At 44.5% G+C, this 20,640-nt stretch overlaps 1 protein-coding gene across 1 annotated transcript; it reads left to right on the top strand.

Moving 5' to 3' along the window:
- The first annotated feature begins 928 nt into the window (after positions 1-928).
- LOC127573239 (lysozyme g-like) lies at positions 929-14,729 on the top strand. The gene is made up of 6 exons (XM_052021263.1): positions 929-1,008; positions 3,700-3,770; positions 5,118-5,204; positions 7,126-7,322; positions 13,018-13,156; positions 14,404-14,729. The coding sequence occupies exons 2-6, from the start codon at positions 3,764-3,766 to the stop codon at positions 14,535-14,537; spliced, it is 564 nt and encodes a 187-aa protein (XP_051877223.1). The 5' UTR covers positions 929-1,008; positions 3,700-3,763; the 3' UTR covers positions 14,538-14,729.
- Positions 14,730-20,640: the final 5,911 nt, after the last annotated feature.

Raw genomic sequence — 20,640 nt, 5'->3', positions numbered from 1 at the left:
TTTCCAGTGAACCTGACGAGTTTAGAGGAAGCGTGGGAAGTGGGGCCCTCGTCAGTTTAAAGAGAGGGTGGAGACAGGGGCCCTGGTGAGTTTTAATTGAGCACAGGAACCAGGGCCCTGATAAGCAGGAAAGGAAGCACAAGAGTCCCGGTACGTGGAAGAGAAGCACTACAAACACCACTTGGTGAGCCAGATGCCAACCCATTGGGATTTCTGAATGGTCGGATAGCGGATTATTGGACTTCCACTGGAATTGTCTGGAATCCACTGCAGATGTTGTGGTGGAGGCAGACACAATAGAGGGATTTAAGGGGCTCCTAGATAGGTACATGAATATGCAGAGAATGGAGGAATAGGGACCATGTGCAGGCAGAAGGGATTAGTTCAATTAGGCGTCATTGGTTTAATTAGTTCAGCACAACATTGTGATCTGAAGGGCCTGTTCCTGTACTGTCTCATTCTATGTTCCATGTTCCATGTACCATGTTCTATGTGCGGGGCAAGGCTTTTACACAGAGAGTGGTGGGTGCCTGGAATGGGCTGCCAGTGGGAATTGTGGAAGCAGATACGATACTGGTGTTCAAGAGGTTTTTAGATAGACACATGAATATGCAGGGAATGGAGGGATAGGAATCATGTGCAGGCAGGCAGGATTAGTTTAGTTTGGCATCCTTCAGCACAGATATTGTGGGCTGAAGGGCCTGTTTCTGTGCTGTACTGTTCTATGTAAAATTTAGTAATGTGTGCATTAAACTCTGCTTCTGATCTGAACTATGGAAGCAGAGGTTATGTATGCTGACATTACTGCATACAACAATGGGTTAATTTCTCTTGGCAATACAAGTCTGCAGCCTCCAATCCCATACAAGAATATCTAAAACCAAAATGAGTGCAAGGCCACACCTCGCTTACCAGAAGCACCAGTAATGATGCAACTTCTGACTTACAGTTTCACTTACAGTTTACTGCTTTCACTTTGAGGGGTTAGCTATCCAACATTACATGCTGGTAAGTCTTGGTTATGTTTTTATTTAGTCATAATTTCCCGCTACTATTGGCATTTACACTAAACAGTTTAGGGTTAAGAAAATGCAATGTTCTTATTTCAGAATCACATATTCCATCGAATATGTGTTCAGTTCTGCTCGCCTCATTATAGGAAGGATGTGGAGGCATTGGAGAGGCTGCAGAGGAGATTTACCAGGATGCTGCCTGGATTAGAGCGTATTGAATATGAGGAGAGGCTTAAGGAGCTAGGGCTTTATTCACTGGAAAGGAGGAGGATGAGAGGAGACATGTTAGAGGTATATAAAATATTGAGAGGAATAGATAGAGCAGACAGTCAGCGCCTCCTTCCCAGGGCACCAATACTCAAGATGAGAGGGCATGGCTTTAAGGTTATGGGTGGGAGGTTCAGGGGAGATGTCAGGGGCAGGTTTTTCACCCAGAGAGTGGTTGGTGCGTGGAATGCACTGCCTGGGGTGGTGGTGGAGGCAGATACGTTGGACAGGTTCAAGAGCTTGTTGGATAGGCATATGGAGGAATGTGAGATAGAGGGATATGCGGGAGGAAAGGGTTAGGTAGTGTGAGGGTGGTCTGATGGACGGCACATCATGGTGGGCCAAAGGGCCTGTTTTGTGTTGTATGGTTCTATGGTTCTATTACTCCTGGATGAAACTAAAGCTGTTTAATTTCCTTACATCTGTTCCACTGTTACCTCACTAAAAAATGGGTAGGAAATCTCTTTGTTTGACTAATTTATGGCCATGAGAAAGCTTAAAATAAATGTACCGGCGAAATTGGTGTTACTGACCCTTTGATGTCCACTCTTGAAGAGCCAACTCCATTCCCTGTCCAATTGACGTACGGCAACGGCTCTGCCCAGGACCACAAGAAACTGCAGAGGATTGTGGACACAGCCCAGTGCATCACAGACACCAGCCTCCCCTCCTTGGACTCCGTCTTTACCTCTTGCTGTGTTGGTGAAGCAGCCAGCATAATCAAAGACCCCACCCACCCGGGTCATTCTCTCTTCTCTCCTCTTCCATCAGGTAGAAGATACAGGAGCCTGAGGGCACGTACCACCAGGCTCAAGGACAGTTTCTACCCGCTGTGATAAGACTATTGAACGGTTCCCTTATACGACGAGATGGACTCTGACCTCACGATCTACCTTCTCGTGACCTTGCACCTTATTGCACTGCACTTTCTCTGTAGCTGTGACACTTTACTCTGTACTGTTATTGTTTTTACCTGTACTACATCAATGCACTCTGTACTAACCCAATGTAACTACACTGCGTAATGAATTGACCTGTACGATCGGTATGCAAGACAAGTTTTTCATTGTACCTCAGTACAAGTGACAATAATAAACCAATATCAATACCAATTACATTAAATGGAATCTTCTGCTGAGATCTCCATGGATCTGTCAGTGGATGAGCCTGTCAATGGGCAAGTCCCAACCAGGGCCAGAGGTGCAGAGGGGCAACGGTGCTGGCAATGGGATCACAGCATGGGTGGACTCCAGCGAAGAGCAATCTTCTGCAGATTCCCCAGGTTGGGAAATCTACAATGGGGCTGCACAAAAATTCACCTCGATGTTGCCTGGACTTGCAGGACTGAGTTACTCTGTTGCAGAAAGATGTTATTAAGCTGGGAAAAGTGCAACCAAAACTGTCCCGCTACTCTATCCTTTTTTAAGTACAGGGACCAAAACTGTGCACTGTATTCCAGGTGTGGCCTCATCAACACCCTGTACGTGTAACAGAACACCACCTATTCTTAAACTTTGAACCTTTGTTATAAAATCCCAGATGTTGGCAGCTGAGAGGTGGACCCAGAGCTATTTAAAAGTGTTTTGGCAGTTAAGAACAAGACTGAAGAAGCATTTCTGATTGGCTAATTGTGAGGTACATCAGCCAATAAAAAGAAGGCAGGGCAGCCTTTTCTGAAGTTGTTGTGGTTGAGTTCCAGCTTCAGTGTTTGAGGCTTGTGAGGCTTCAATCAGGAGGCAAAGGTATAGGTAACAATGGGTAAGGTCTTTTCTAACTTTGGAACAGGCTGCTGGAGGTAGTGGTAGAAGCAGATGTGATAACAGTGTTTAAGAGGCTGTTAGACATGACTATGGAGGGATATAAATCATTTATAGGATGTGACAATAAACCAATCACCAGTTACCAAATAGGACTTGCTTAGATGGGCATCTTGGTCAGTATGGATGGGTTGGGCTGAAGGACCTGTTTCCTGTCTCCTTGATACATCTGCCTGCTAACTTGTGATTTGTGCTCTGGAACACCTAGATCTCTCTGAACTTCACTCATTTGCAGTGTCTCTTTGTCAGAACTAGGATTAAGAGGAAACAATCCCTAAAATCAGTCAGAATTTAAGGGCTGCCATGACAGATCATAAGTGAAAAGCATAATCTTGGGTATTGTACAATTCAGTATGTTGGTTGTTTTTCTTTCTCCAGAGTGATTAGAGTTAATACCAATAAAAGTTAAAACACAAAAAGTTACAGCAGGGCAACTCTGGAATCAGAAGCTGTTTATTCTAAACTTCTGAAAGCACAAAGGAAAGCAGTTACCAATGTTTGACTAAACAAATCTCAGCAAGGTTTGACAAATGCCAGCAGTAATCCTTTTAATATTATGTAACTTGTTATCACGATCTTGTCAATTGCGTACTTGTTTTAAGGTGTGATCATCTGGCACTTCATCAGAAGTACATTTGACCTGCCGTGACTACCAAGAACAGCACTATGTCTGGTAAGCTTTTCCTTGTTATTTTACTCTATGTTGGGATCTAACACTGGAGTGTAAAGATCTAGCTAGTTAAATGCAGGGAAATGGGAGGCTTATATGAAGCATAAATACTGGAGCAATTAGGCTTGGTTCTGTTGGACATTTTGTGTATTTCCATGAATGTAATGTCTACATGTTTAAGTTTATTTTATAGTAATGTTTATATAGACTGCTGTTACGTTGCTTGTGTTTTAGGTCTGACAAACTGGAGGATGTCGCTTGATTGATATACGCCAGGATGTCTTTCATTTTAGATAATCAGTCAGTGACCCAACATCAACACTTCCTGCCCACCACACCTTAGTCTTCTGCCAATCATGATGCTGTCTTGCTGGGTTAAAGCACTACCATCCTTCCTGTTCTCTCTAAAGTTGAGAAAGGGCTGGGGATTTGTAGCAAGATAAAACACCACCTGAGCCTTCTCTGGGAGATCATTTGGGGCAGGTTCACAGAGAAGGTGGTGCTCAAGAGTGGAGGTGCACTGTGTGATTGGGAAAAGATCAGGAAGTTCAGGATATTGATAGGAATGGGAATGTCATCACTGACTTCAAATTCCCATTCTCTTGGCAATTCCCTATCTGGGCATCCAGCCATCTCACCCTTGCCCTCCAGAACCAGTGTCTGATGTCCACAATCACCCATCTTTCTCTAGCGGCCACCCAATATGTCTACTACCTAAAGAGTTTTTTTAAAGTACAAATGCTGTAAATTTGAAATAAAAACAGAAATTGGTGGAAGCACTCAGCAGGTCAGACAACGTCTGTGTTCTGGACACAAGACTGCAGATGCTGAAATAACACAAGGTGCTGGTGGAACTCTGGTCAGGCAGCATCTGTGGAGGGAAATGTACAGTCGAGACCCATCATCTGGACTGGGACATCAGTTATGTTTAATAACCAAATCCACACAAACATTCCATATTATATCCAATAACTGAGTAGTTTTCCCCTTTCATGTTCTGAACATTATGCAATGTGAAAAATTATAGGCAGGATGTGAGATTTGCCAATACAGCGAATAATGGCAATTGTACACTTGGAGGTTATAGTTAAGTATCCCAGTGATGTCTTTTTATTCCTCTTCCAGTTGTCTTGTCAACAACACTCTTTGATATTTGTTATTTTCTATGAATCATTAAAGGTTCATTCTCCTGATGATATCTATCCAAAAACCAACTGAACCTAGTCAGAAGATGCCACCAGAATATTGAATACAATCTGTGGTTTGTGTTAACTGATCCCAGATGAAAAGGGGAAATCAAACATTATTTCTGCATCGTATTTTTGTTTGAATAACTTGCCTGTTTCCCAGGAGCTTCTATCTACGGTGATATTACACGGGTTGAAACAACAGGAGCTTCCCAGGAAACTGCAAACCAGGACAACCTGAACTTCAAAGGTAAGTGGTGGGAGTAGTTAATAGATTGCCATGTGCTCATCCACAAATTCATATTGTAATATCCTGTCAGTGAGTGCACTCCTTTGCAATAATTATCTAAAGTTTCAGTCACTGCTAAACAGTCTACATTGTAAGAGTCCAGGTGGCAACAGTAACACTGAAATTAAATTGCCAGCCAACTTGTCCAAAGTCCTGGACAGATAACCAAGTCATGAGTCCAGGACCAAATTTAGAAGTGAAATTCAATTAATTAAAATCAAGAACAAGAAGGGCAGAGTCAGTAATGCCAACCACAAAACTGATGCTGACTTATTTCTTTCAAGGAAGGAAATTTTCTGCCTTTGTCTGGTCTGATCTTCATGTGGCAATGGCAAGATTTGAACTAAAATAGCGATTTAATTCAAGGACAGTTAAGACAGGCAACAAATGGCGGCTTTACTAATGTTGCCCATGACGAGGAATGACTGAAGGTTAAAGTGCATTCCTGTTCTTGTGGATTGTTTTGATTTGGGCATGAAAGTATAAATAGAAATGAGGGGTTCGCCAGTAATTGTCTAATATCCAAATCAAGAGTATTGCCACATATAAAGAACAAGCAAGCTGGTTTAATATTAGAACTAATAATCTGCTCATTCAAACACAACCAAATGGCATCCAGCCCAATGAAAATCAAAAATAGCAGATGCTGAAATGAAAACAAAGTGCTCAAATCTCAGCAGGTCAGGCAGCATCTGTGGAAAGAGAAATAGATTTAACATTTCAGGTTGAAGATCCATCGTTAGAACACTTGCCTACCATATCCAATTTTCCAGACTGAAAATGTCTTCAGCTACTTTCAAACCCAAGCACAGCCAATCCAAATGTGACCTGAGCCAAACCAGGCTGACCACAGCCAATCCAGACCCCATCCAGGATGGCCGAAATCCTGTGGAATTAGGGCTATTTCCAGATCCAATCCAGTAGAACTTGCAGAAAAGCAGGAAAAATTGTTGTTGTACACATTACTCTTGATCAATACCATAGGACATGTGCGGTAATACCAAGCATGTCATCCTGGCCTGGAGAAAGTACAGAGCGGGGCTGGCACTGCTTGTCACAACCTGTAAAGAACATGACTGCTTTAGTAGTGTGTACACCCAACTGTAACTGAACTCAATGCATGAAGTTAGGTATTGTTAGACTCGGCTTGGATATAAGGCTCTAAGATGAATCTCTGGGATTGGCCTATCATTGGAAAGGCTTCAGATTTTTCCCTTTTGACTTCTCAAAATGGTAGGGCGGACCCACACTACAGAAAGATAAACTGATATTCCGTGGTCTACTGTCCTCTCCTACAGGATTCCTCCTTTAGCCCTTTACCTCTTCCACCGCTCAGCTTCTCGCATCAGAGTGACCTCGCACCATAACCTCTCGCCTTGAGCATTGGTGCCCTGGGATCCCAGGTTTCCCAGAGACTGGAAGAGATGGGGGTGAAGGAGTAGTTGGACCAGGTAAGATCATATTAAACCAGAATCAGACATTAATGCATTTCAACCAACATTCACGTACAAAGCATGTGGTGAAATCCAAACACGGAACTCCAGAATGGGAAGGAACAATGGAACACATTTATAAAGCCTTCAAACAATGGAGCAAGTCTCTCATAATTGTTAAACAAAAGGTCCATTGCTTAAAATAAAAATAACAGCCACAGATGCTGAAAATCTGAAATAAAAACAGAAAATGCTGGAAACACTCAGCAGGTCAGGCAGCGTCTGAGGAGAGGGTTTGCATTAACTTTAACTCTGACCCTCTTTCTACAGACACTTTCTTACCTGCTGGTTTGTTTTCAGCATGTTCTGTTTTCTATTCCATTTGCTGAAAAAACCTGGTGAGATCAAGTCAAAAGCAAAATGACTCAAGAGTTTGCTTCTGTTTTCAGGTGTTGCAGCTTCTCACAGGCTGATGGCGACTGATCTTCAGAGGGTGAATCGGTATAAGTCTTTGACACAGCAAGTTGCCCATGCCCATCAAATCGATCCAGCCATTATCGGTGCAATCATCTCCCGTGAATCTCGAGGAGGCAATGCCTTGGTAGATGGCTACGGTGACTATGGGAACGCATTTGGCCTCATGCAGGTAGAAACAAGTTTCCTTCTAACACAGCAGAGAAACCTTTCCCTTGGTGCAGACCAGAACAGACACAACAGAGCAGCACAGCTGGTAGAGCGGCTACCTCTCAACGCCAGAGACCCAGGTTTGATCCTGGCCTTGGGTGCTCTCTGTGTGGAGTTTACACATTCTTCCTGTCACCATGTGGGTTTCCCCTGGGTGCTCCAGCTTCCTCCCACATCCCAAAGGTGTGCAGGTTAATTGGCTGCTGTAAATGGCCCTGGTGTGTTATGTAATTGATCAAATCTTGTGGTTAGTGGGAATGAGGGGGAATAAAAAATGGGATTAATATAGAATTTGTGTAAATGGGTGGTGGTCTTGGTATTGGTTTATTATTGCCACTTGTACCGAGGTAGAGTGGAAAATCTTGTCTTGCACACTGTTTGTACAGATCAATTCATTACACAGTGCATTGAGGTAGTGCAGGGTCAAAACAATAACAGAATACAGAGTAAAGTGTCACATCTGCAGGGAAGTACATTGTGGGTAGACAATGGTGCATGGCCATAAGGTAGATTGTGAGGTCAAGAGTTCATCTCATCGTATAAGGGAGCCATTCAATAGTCTTATCACAGTGGGACAGAAGCTGTCCTTAAGCCTGGTGGTATATGCCCTCAGGCTCCTGTATCTTCAGCCTTATGGGAGAGGAGAGATGACCCGGGTGGGTGGGGTCTTTGATTATGCTGGCTGCTTCACCAAAGCAGCGAGAGTCCATGGAGGGGAGGCTGGTTTCCGTGATATGGTGGGCTGTGTTCGCAAATCTCCACAGTTTCTCCCAGCCTCAGCAGAGCAGTTGCCATACCAAGCCGTGATGCATCCAGATAGGATGTTTTCTATGGAGCATCGATAAAAATTGGTGAGTGTCAAAGGGGACATGCCAAATTTCTTTAGCCTCATGAGGAAGTGAAGGTGCTGGTGAGCTTTCTTGGCCATGGTGTCTACGTGGTTGGACCAAGACAGGCTATTGGTGATGTTCACTCCTGGGAACTTGAAGCTCTCAACCCTTTCGACCTCAGCACCATTGATCTTGACAGGTGCATGTACAGCGCTGCCTGTCCTGAAGTCAATGACCATCCCTTTAGTGGCCCAATGTGACCTCCTCTACATTGCTGAGACCAAACGCAGACTAGGTGACCATTTCGCAGAATACCTGCGCTCTGTCCGTAACCGCGATCTGCATCTCCCTGTTGCCGGTCACTTCACCTCCCCCTCCCACTCCACCACAGATATGTCAGTCCTCGGCCTCCTCCACTGCCAGGAGAATTCCAAGCACAAATGGAGGAACAGCACCTCATTTTCCATCTTGGAACCTTGCAGCCTAACAGCATAAACATTGAATTCTGCCACTTTAGGTAATCCCCACCCCCCTTCCCCACAACCCCCCCACCCCCCCCCCCCCCACCATGCCTCTTCTCTCCTTCCCTTTCCTAGCCTCTCTTTTTTTCCCTCTCTCTTACCTATTTACCCTTCCCCTGGTGGATCTGCTCTCCCCTCCTCCCCACACCTGCCTATCACTATCTCTTACCTGCATCTACCTGTCACCATCCTGTTCCCACCTCACCTCCCCTCTTTTGTCCACCTATCACTGCTCTGTTTTTCCCTCCTCTATATTGGGCTTCCCCTTTTCCTATCTTCAGTCTTGAAGAAGGGTCCTGACCCGAAACGTTGACCGCCTGCTTTTCTCCACGGATGCTGCCTGGCCTGCTGAGTTCCTCCAGCGTCATTGTGTTTTTCAATCAGCCCTTTTGTTCTGCTGACATTGAGGGAAAGGTTGTTATCATGACACCATGTCACTAGGCTTTCTATCTCCTTCCTGTACACCGACTCATCGTTATTTGAGTTATCTCAGTGCAGACTAGGTGGGTGGAAGGGCCTGTTTCTGTTCTGTTTGACTCAACGACTCTAAAAGGAAAACATAGTCAATGCTGGAATTAAAATAGGAACAGAACATGTAGATTGCTCAGCCTCTGCAGGGGAATGGTTTGAGTTTATTGTTGTCGTAGGCATGCATACATAGGGTATAAATACCATGAAAATTAGCTTTTTGCAGCAGCACAGCACATTACAAGACCAGGCCAAGTTAACATAAACAAACTAACATACGGAGATGCAAGAAATTCTGCAGATGCTGGAATCTGGAGCAATGCACAGTTCTGGAGGAACTCAGCAGGTCAGGCAACATCCATGGAGGGGAATAAACAGTCGACGTTTTGGGCCGAGACCCTTCATCTGGACTGGAAAGGAAGAGGGCAGAAGCCAGAATAAGAAGGTGGGGGGGAGGGGGAGGAGCACACGCAGGCAGGGGACAGGTGAGTTCGGGTGATGGGTGAGCCCAGGTGAGAAGGGGAAGGTAAGTGGGTGGGGGGGGGGGGGGGGTGGAGGAAGATGAAACAAGCTGAGAGGTGATAGGTAGGAGAGGCAAAGGGATAAAGAAGGAACCTGGTGGAACAGGGCAGTGGACCCTGGATTAAAGGATGGGGGAGGTGGGCAGGTCAACAAGGTGGGAGAAGGGAACCATGGGAATAAGGAAAAACATGGGAATAAGGAGTGGGGGTGGGGGAGAGAAAAAGAAGGGTTGGGGTTACTGGAAATTAGAGAAATCGATGTTGAGGCCATCAAGTTAGAGACTCCCAAGGCAGAATATGAGGTGTTGTTCCTCCAACCTGCATCTAGCCCCAACGTTGCAATAGAGCATGTTCTCAACTTGGAAGTAGACACGTCAGTATGGGAGTGGGATGTGGAATTTAAGCGGGTGGCTACCGGGAGGTCCTGGCTGTTGCGGCGGACGGAGCGAAGGTGCTTGACGAAGCAGTCACCCAATCTGCGTCGGGTTTCGCCAATGTACTGGATGCAATAAATGTATGTAAAATAAACAGTGACGCCAGTGCGAGACTGAGAGACAAAGAATATAGTCTGAGGTAGTATTGAGGTTTTTCAAGTTGGTTCAAGAACCTGATGGCAGTGGGGAAGAAGCTGTTGTTGAACCTTGAGGTGTGGGTCTTCAGGCTCCTGTACTACCTGCCTGATTGCAGCAGTGAGAGGAAGGCATGGCCCAGATGGTGGGGGTCCCTGACGATGGATGTCACCTTCCTGAGACATCACCTCTTGTAGATGTCCTCAATGATGGGGAGAGCTATATCCGTGATGGAACTGGCTGAGTCTGCCATTTCTCTGTAGCCTTTTGCATTCCTTTGCACTGGAGTTTCCACACCAGGCCATGATGCAACCAGTCAGAATGCTTTCCACGGTACGTCTATAGAAGTTTGTCAGAGCCTTTGACATGCTGAATCTCATTAGCCCCTCATCAGAGCTGGACAAAATTGGAGATTAAACAGTTTATAGATGCAGGAGAAGAGAAAACAGAGGTGAAACTAAAGGGTGAAGAGATGATGGGCAGGTGTGATTAAATATCAAAAAAAATGATGATATAAGGTGTGTACTTTTTTATATATAAAAAACAACAGGCTACCTGAAAGCTGCTTCCCCTGGCCATAGTGTATCAAGCTCTCAGTTGCATTTCCTCTCCTTCCAATATGTTTGCTCTCTCCCGTCTCCCCTGGGACTGAACAAATAGTGTTACTCTGGGACGTGTCTTCCTGCTCACTAGTTTTCACCTTCAACAGATTACCCTTTGCAATTTCCACCGGCTCCAACACTATCCCACTGCCAGTCACATCTTCCCCTCCTCCCTTTTTTACTGCATTTTGGAGGGACTGCTCCCTTTGTGACTCCCTCTTGCGCCCCCACCCTCCACACTGCATCCCACAGCACGTTCTCGTGCAACCAGAGGAGATGAAACACCCCTTCCCACCATCCAGGGCCCAAACAATCATTCCAGGTGAAGCAGCAGTTCACTTGCCCTTCCAACATGGTTTACGGCATTTGATATTCACAGCACAGTGTCTACATTGGAGAAACCAAACACAGATGCGGTGATTGTTTTGTAGAGCACATGCACTCAGTTTACAGGGATGATCCTCTACTTCCTGTTACATGCCACTTTAATTCTCAATCGTGCTCCTGTTCCAACCTTTCTGTCTGTGGCCTCCTCTACTACCATAATGAGACCCAACATAAACCAGAGGAACAACATTTAGCACTTTGTAATCTTCTGGAATGAACACTGAATTCTCCAACTGCTCTGTTTCCCATTATCATGTTGATGTCCCTTTCTTCCCCATTTCTTTAAAATGCCTTTCCTTCCACAGATGCTGCTTGATCCACTGAGTTCCTCCAGCATTGCTGGTGCCCAGTACCTTCAGGTTTCTGCTGCAGGTAGACAAGTCTCAGAAGAATAGAGGATTCCACTGTGTAATGATTCAGCATCAACTGGAATTGCTTCCAGTTTCAGAAATGTGGATCAACATTGTCATCTATTGCCAAGGATCAGTACTGCAACTGGAGAGCACGCAGGGCCCTGGAGAGTTGTGTAGAACAGAGACCTGGGGGTACAACTACATAGTTCCCTGAAAGTGGCAACACGGGTAGATGGTGGTGAAGGTGGTTGGCATGCTGGCCTTCAGTGATCAGAGCATTGAGTACAAGAGCTGGAATATCATGATACATGACATACAAGACCTTGGTATGACCACACGGAGTATTGTGTACGGCAATAGAATGGATGTCATTAAGCTGGAAATGTGCAGGAAAGATTCACCAAGAATGTTGCTGGGACTGGAGGGCTTGAGTTATAAGGAGAGACTGGATTGGCTGGGGCTTTAAGGGCAGGCACGGTAGTGTAGCGGTTAGTGTAACACTTTACAGCGCCAGCGACCCGGATTCAATTCCGGCCACTGTCTGTAAGGAGTTTGTACGTTCTCCCCATGTCTGCGTGGGTTTCCTCCAGGTGCTCCGGTTTCCTCTCACGTTGCAAAGACGTACGGGTCAGGAAGTTGTGGGCATGCTACGTTGGCGCCGGAAGCGTGGTGACACTTGCGGGCTGCCCACAGAACACTATGCGAAAGATGCATTTCACTGTGTGCTTCAATGTACATGTAACTAATAAAGATATCTTAAAGATATCTTATCTTTTTTCTCTGGAGTAAAGGAGGCTGAGGGGTGAGCTTATAAAGGTTTATAAAATCATGAGGGGCAGAGATGAGGCGAATGGTCACTCTTTTTCCCCAGAAAAGGGAATCTAAAACTAGACGGCATAGATTGTACCTCAAAAGTGACTGTACCTCAAAAGTAGTTCACTGGCTGTAAAGCATATCGACAAGGCCTGGGGCTGTGGAAATTTCTTCTTTCGGATTATTGTGAACCTCTGGCATTCTCTGCCCCAGAGTCATGCAGGCTAGCTCACTGGAAATATCTACAGTGGATGCAGATGTTTTTGGAAGATTGGGGAAGTAGGGCTATGGGGATCAGGCAGATTAGCCATGATCGTATTGAATGACAGGGCAGGCTTGAGGGTCCTGGTGACCTACTTTTACCCTTATTTCTTTTTTTGTGAAGAGTGTCGATTAAATCCAAATATTTTCTTTGAGTGTGCTCCAGGAGTAAGACCAGACTCCACATGCTGAGCCATCTGGGGAAAGAGTCATCAACAATTGCACCAGCACACCCAACATTAAATTGATTCACAATCATAGAGCATTGTAATGTCATTGCAATGAGAAGTGAATCCCAATCCATTGGCAAAAAAATGTCACTTCTATTCCAGGTTGACGTACGCTATCATTCTCCTGTTGGAGGTTGGGACAGCAAAGAACATCTTATGCAAGCAACAGGGATTCTGGTAAAAATGATTGAAGCCATTCAACAAAAGTTTCCATACTGGACTAAAGAACAGCAACTTAAAGGTTTGTGCCTCTTTTTCACCTTATCCTGCAGTTTTTAATGCTCTGAATACTGGAGGGGCTGTAGGAAGCGAGCAGAGTCACCCTTCAGAATTGTTGTGTCATATCCCCCTGGCATTGTCTCTGACCAGTAAACTTTGTGTGCACAGTCTAGCAGTCAGTGTATTTCCCAGGGTTTGGCTAAGTCACTTGCATCTGTGACCAGTTCTTTGGCATGGCTATGAACAGGTCAATGTAACAGTGAAGATGGCAGGACAAGAATATTGGAAAATTTCCAACTCTGAAAGTGAGAGATGCTGCCCAAACTCTGGGTCAGCTGCACAGGGTGTACCTGGATCAAAGCCCTTGAAGCCTTTAATTCCATCGGGGCTAAGTTATAAGGTGGCACAGCTGTTGAGCTGCTGCCTCAGCTCCTATGACTCGGTTCAATCCTGACCATTGGCATTCTTTGTGGAGTTTGCATGTTCTGCCTGTCACTGGGATTCCTCTGAGTGCTCTGGTTTCCTCCTACATCCCAAAGACACGTGGGTTAGTAGGTTAATTGGCCTCTGTAAATTATCCCTAATGTGTTGTTGAGTGGTAGACTCTGGGGGAAGTTGAGTTCATGGGGAGAATAAAAAGGGAATAGTGCCAGATATAGCATCAGTTTAAAGTGAGTGGGGAAAGATTTTAAAAAGGACCTGAGGGGCAACTTTTTCACCCAGACGGTGATCTGTATATAGAATGAGTTGCCACAGAGATTGGAGAAAATTGGACAAGTGCATGGATAGAGAAGGTTTGGAGGGATATCTGCCAAATGCAGGCAAATGGAACTAGCTTAGATGGGCATCTTGGTTGGCATGGACCAGTTGGGCTGAAAGGCCCATTTTCTGTGCTGCAAAACTCTGCCTCTATAATGTAAATGGGTGTGTGATGATCAGTGAGGACTCAATGGGCTGAAGGGACTGTTTCCATGCTGTATGACACTACTCTATAGCATTATGAAATACTAATTTATAGAATTTCCAATCATACAGTAACAATAGGTGATCATGCTTTAAGGTACTGAATCCCTAAACTGGAATTTGTAATACTTAAAAACCATCACAGTAACAAAGCTTTTTGTCACCTGTTCTAATATCACTTTTTTTTGGCTCAGTCAAATCTTGTAAATACTCCTGTGTAGTGTCCAGGGTAATTTTATTACATGAAAGGGACTTTTTAAATAAACTGCTGTTGCTGTAACATGATGTTTGGTCTGTTTACAACAGGCGGGATTTCTGCTTACAACATGGGGCCAGGAAACGTTGAAAGCTACAATAACGTGGATGCTCGTACAACAGGCAAAGACTACTCTAATGATGTGGTTGCACGTGCCCAGTGGCTGAAAAAGAATGGATTTTGATTCAAGATGCTAATCAATATATTGTCTCAAATAACTGATCTTAAATCACCACAACTTAATTTTTTTTTAAAAATCAGAATTTTGACATTACCTTTCACCCTTTTGAATTGATTGTATTCGTCAAATCAGTGCCGCGGAGATTTTTGGTTGCCAGTAAAATTGCATGCAAAAGAATAAAAATGATATGCACAGCTTGAAGGTTTCCTAATATTATTACAATGCAAAAAGCTGGAGGAACTCAGTGGGGAAAACAGTATCTGTGGAGGGAAATGGACCGTTGACTTTTTGGATTGAGACCCTTCATCTGCATTGAAAGACAAGAGGGGAGATGGCCAGTGGGGGGGGAAGGGGTGGAGCAAGAGCTGGTGGGTGACGGGTGGATGAGGGAGAGGTGGGAACGATGCCAGAAGCTGGGAGGTGACAGGCAGAGGTGACCAAAGGCAGAAGATGATGGAATCTGAGAGGAGAGGAAGGTGGAGCACGGAATAAAGGGATGGAGGTGGGCAGGGGAACCAGTGGGAGGAGTGTCTGGTTGATGGGCAGCTGGAGGGGAAAAAGTGACGGGGACTGGGTAGTTTAGGATGGAGAGAGAAAATGGACAGAGGGGATGTCTCTCTCAGTATTATCAGTTTATTATTGTCACATAGAACATTAGAACGTACAGCACAGAACAGGCCCTTCAGCCCACAAAGTTGTGCTGACATAGCTAGTCCCTCCTACCTACAGAATGCCCATATCTCTCTATTTTCCTCTCATTCATGTGCCCAGCCAAGCCCCTCTTAAAAGCCCCCAATGAATTTGCCTCCACCACCCTAACAGGCAACGCATTCCAGGCACCCACCACTCTCTCAGTAAAAAATGTACCCCTTATGTCTGTTCTGACCCTAACCCCTCTCATCTTGAATGCATGCCTGTGGTATTGGATCGCTCAATAATGGGAAAAAGATATTGCTTGTCCACCCTATGTCCCTCATAATTTTATACACCTCCAACAGATCACCCCTCAGCCTCTGCCACTCCAGAGACGAGAGCCCAAGTTTGTCCAGCCTCTCCTGATAGCACATGCCCTCTAATCCAGGCAGCATCCTAGTAAACCTCTTCTGCACCCTCTCTAAAGCCTCAACATCCTTCCCATAGTGAGGTGACCAGAATTGCATACAATACTCTAAATGCGGCCTAACCAGAGTTCTACAGAGATGCATCATAACTTCTTGACTCCTGTATTCAATGCGTCAATTAATAAATGCAAGCATTCCATAAGCCTTCTCAATCACCCTGCCTACCTGTGTAGCCACTTTCAATGAGCCATGGACTTGCACCCCAAGGTCTCTCTGCTCTTCAACACTGTTAAGGGTCTTGCCCTTAAGAGTGTACTGCCTCTTGACATTAGTCCTACCAAGGTGCAGCCCCTCACATTTATCCAGGTTAAACTCCATCTGCCATTCCCCTGCCCACATCTGCAACTGATCTACATCACGCTGTATCCATCGCCAGTCTTCTACACTATTCACAACTTCACTTGGTATCACCTGTAAACTTACTAACCCATCCATGAACATACTCATCCAGGTCATTTACGCACATCACAACAGTACAGATCCCTGCAGAACACCACTACTCACAGGCCTCCAGCCCAAATAAGTCCCTTCAACCACCATCTTCTACAGGCAAGCCAGTTCTGGATCCACACAGCCAATTATCCACTGACCCCATGCATACGAACTTTCTTGATTAACCGATTATGTGGGACCTTGTCAAATGCCTCACTGAAGTACATATAGATGACATCCACAGCTCTACCTTCATCAATCTCTCTCGTCACCCTGTCAGAAAACTCAACCAGGTTAATAAGACAGGACTTGCCCCACACAAAGCCATGCTGGCTTTCCCTAATCAAGCCATTGGCTTCCAGATGCTCATATATCCTATCTCTAAGAATTTTCTCCAGCAATTTCCCTACAACTGACATGACACTCACCAGTCTATAGTTCCCCAGATTTTCCTTTGTTCCTTTCTTAAATAGAGGAACAACAGAAGCAACTCGCCAGTCCACCGGGACCTCACCCATGGTCAAAGAGGTCGCAAAGAAACTGCTCAAGGCCCCAGCAATTTTTTTTAAGATAAGATTTCTTTATTAGTCACATGTACATCAAAACACACAGTGAAATGTATCTTTTGCATAGAGTGTTCTGGGGGCAGCCCGCAAGTGTCATCACGCTTCCGGCGCCAACATAGCAAGCCCACAACTTCCTAACCCGTATGTGTTTGGAATGTGGGAGGAAACCAGAGCACCCGGAGGAAACCCACGAAGTCAGGGGGAGAACGTACAAACTCCTTACAGACAGCATCCAGAATTGAACCTGGGTCGCTGGCGCTGTAAGAGCGTTACGTTAACCGTTACATTCCTCTATTGCCTTCCTCAGTAACCTGGGGTATATCCCATCGGGCCCCGGGGACTTATCCACCTTAATATTGTTTAGGAGACCTAACACTACCTCCTCCTTGACCTCTAAATGCCCTAACATTTTTCAGGACTCTGTTCCAATTTCTGCATCCTAATGTACTGAGACACAGTGAAAATCTTGTGTGCCATCCAAAGTAGTTTGTTGTCAGATGCACAAATACGTGTATGCACAGGTGCAATGAAAATCTTACTTGCAGCAGCATCACAGGCACATAGCATCAGAAACACAACATTCACAAGAAAAACAAATTATAAAAGAACACAATTAGAACAAACAGAAGTCCATTGTAGTGCAAAGTGATCATAGTGTTGCTTCTCTGAGGTAGTGATTAGGGTTGTGCAGGTTGGTTCAAGAACTGAAGAGAAGTTATTGGACCTGGTGGTGTGGGACTTTGGGCTTCTGTACCTCCTGCCTGATAGTAGCTGCAAGAAGATGGCATAGTCTGGAAGGTGGGGAGCTTTGATGGACATTGCCTTCTTGAGGCAGCACGTACTGACGTTGGGGAGGGATGTACTGTGATGTATTGGGCCAAGTCCACTACTCACTGCAGCTTAAATTCCTGCGCAGTCAAATTGTTGTACCAGATCCAAATGGATCATAATTACATCAAGGTAGTAAAAAGAAAACAATGCAGAATATAGTGTTAAAGTTACAGAGAAAGTGCAGGTAGACAAATAAAGTGCAAGGGCCACAATGACGTAGATTGGGAGTTCAAAAGTTCACCTTTTTAGCATACAAAACAAATGAATTTTGGAGAATTTTTTTTAAAAATGGGAAAAGGGTTCTGATCACCTGTGCTAAAAAGAACATAAGTGTAACGTGAAGGCAAACCAACAGGGAAAAAAAAATCCCACCTACAATGGTTCAAAGTGCTACTGAATCTGCTTCCACCCACTTAATTGGCTGTATCTTTGGCCTCATTCTCAGATTCACCTGCTGCATCAGCCCAGGGCTGATTTCATTTTTTTTTTAATTCAAACAATTCAACCAAATAAGAACTCTGCAATTTTGGGAAAATTCTATCCCAAGCAGTTGAATTCTTGCGACACTTGACAGAGTTTGTGGAAAGCAGCCAATAAGGATGGCTAAGTCTTGGGTTCTGAATTTGGGATATTGATCCAATAAAGTTCTATTGGTTTGTCAGAAGCTCACCTTTTCAGTTTCAGAGGAGTTAAGCACTAAAAAGGGTTATAATCTGAACTAAAAATGAGAGGACAGGAACAGAGCAGACAGAAATTCCATGTAAACCTTTTAGTTCAATGCCAGGATCTGGATATATTCTGCTGCCACTGTCCGAGGGAACCCCAGGTGCACATGTCAGTCAGAAATGGAACTCATTGTCCTAATTGGTTGCTAGAAATCAAAAAAGACCACCATAGACCCAATTTTGATAGCCATAATACTCACAAAACTGAGGAAACAAAATGCAAATTACATAATAGCTGGTTTCCAATCACAGGCACAGCCCACTCCACCATTGACAGCATCTACAGAAGGCACTGCCTCAAGAAGACAGCATTTATCATCAAGGATCCTCACCATCTGGGCTGTGCCATCTTCTCACAGCTACCATTGGGCAGAAGGTACAGAAGCCTGAAGTCCCACACCACCAGGTTCAAGAACAGCTATTTTCCTACAACCATCAGGTTCTTGAACTGACCTGCACAACCCTAACCCTCCCTTAGCAATGGAACACTACGGACCACCTTTTGCACTGCCATGGACTTGTCTCCGATTCTGTTTTTTTTGCACCAAGGTCTTGCTTTTGCAGTCTCTCTCTCTCTTCTCTGTCTTGTATAATTTATATTCTGTGTGTTGTCTGTACCTACGTGCCTGTGATGCTGCTGCAAGTTTTTCATTGTACCTCACTGTACTTGTGCACGTGACAATAAACTTGACAATGAAAAAATAACAAACTTCATATTAATGAAGTCGTGGGACCTTACAGTACAGATGATTTTTCAATCCACCAAGCCTCCCCTGGTTCCTTCATAACAGAATCTCCTGCACATCTCCACAGCCCCGTAATTGCTTCCTTTCCAAGTTGTGATGCAAGGATGAACAAATCTGCTTCAAACACTTAACAAAAAACCTACAACTGAGGTGAAATAAAATCAAAGGAATATAATCAGTATGACATAAAAGCTGAGTAAAAGCAGTTTCATGGCCAAGCTAATTAGGTAGCAGTAACTCCCCAATTTTAAGCTCTCCAACTTTTTAAATTTTGTGATACAAATTTCTGAAAATCACAAATTAAATAACGGAATCTGCCTTCATCCACCATTCAGGAACAAAGTGGTGCAAACGCCCCTCAAATATTTCAAATTAAGGGATTATTACATTGAATTTACAGCACAGAAAGAGGGGATTCAGCCAACTGGTCCAAACTGATAGTAACACTCTATCCAAGCAGCCACTCAACTCAACCTTATCAGCAAAACCTTCTGATCCTTTCTTTCTCGTCTTTATCTCCCTCGCGTCACTTAAACGTATCCTCCCCACTTCCCTCAACTACTTCGGATAATGAATTCCGCATTCTGACCATACTCTGGTTCAAGATGATACGCCCGAAATCCCTAATGGATTTATTAGATGACTATAGTATTCACAGCCCTTATTATTGCTACAATTCCTCACTCCCCACAAGTAGGATTGGACAAACGTGGGTTGTTTTCTCTGGGGTGATGGAGGGTGAGGGGAGACCTGATAGAAGTTCATCAAATTATACCCTAGGGGCCACATGAGTGGCAATGGTTCTTTGCTTTCTTAAAAAAAGTTAACACTACAGAATGTATTGACTAAAAATGTAAAACTTTTGCACTGTTTATTCTTTTCTATATATTTTTTATTATGAATAAAGTTTATTTTTTTAAATTAAAAGAAGAGGCATAGACAGACAGCTGGTATCTTTTTCCCAGGGTCGAAATGTCTAATACTAGAGGGCATGTATTTAAGGCAAGAGGGGGTAAGTTCAAAGGAGATGTGCGGGGCAAGTTAGTTTTCTTTCTCCCTCGCAGAGAGTGGTGGTTGCCTGGATTGTGCGGCCAGGGGTGGTAGTGGAGGTAAATATGATAGAGGCATTTAAGAGGCTCTTAGATAAGTACATGAATGTGCAGATAGTGGAGGGATAATGGACATTGTATAAACAGAAGGGATTAGTTTACACAAAGGACTGCAGATGCTGGAATCTAGATGAAAAACACGATGATGCTGGAAGAACTCAGCAGGCCAGGCAGCATCCGTGGAGAAAAGCAGGCGGTCAACGTTTCGAGTCAGGACCCTTCTTCAGGACTGAAGATTGGAAAAGGGGAAGCCCAATATATCGAAGGCAAAAGCAAAGCAGTGATAGGTGGACAAAAGAGGGGATGTGGGGTGGGCACAGGGTGGTGATAGGTAGATGCAGGTATTGGTATTGGTTTATTATTGTCACTTGTACTGAGGTACAGTGAAAAATGTGTCTTGCATACCGATCGTATAGGTCAATTCATTACACAGTGCAGTTACATTGAGTTAGTACAGAGTGCATTGATGTAGTACAAGTAAAAACAATAACAGTACAGAGTAAAGCGTCACAGCTACAGAGAAGTGCAAGAGATAGTGATAGGCAGGTGCGGAGGAGGAGAGAGCAGATCCTCTGG

The sequence above is a fragment of the Pristis pectinata genome, chromosome 8 (genome assembly GCF_009764475.1).
Source record: "Pristis pectinata isolate sPriPec2 chromosome 8, sPriPec2.1.pri, whole genome shotgun sequence".
In the NCBI taxonomy this organism is placed as follows: domain Eukaryota; kingdom Metazoa; phylum Chordata; class Chondrichthyes; order Rhinopristiformes; family Pristidae; genus Pristis; species Pristis pectinata.
This window is presented reverse-complemented; position numbering and strand designations above follow the sequence as displayed.

Bases quoted from the DNA above. Each gene is read 5' to 3' on its own strand.
- LOC127573239 (XM_052021263.1), top strand. The intron at 5,205-7,125 runs GTAAGTGGTGGG...TTCTGTTTTCAG, and splicing joins GGACAACCTGAACTTCAAAG to GTGTTGCAGCTTCTCACAGG. The intron at 7,323-13,017 runs GTAGAAACAAGT...CTTCTATTCCAG, and splicing joins ACGCATTTGGCCTCATGCAG to GTTGACGTACGCTATCATTC.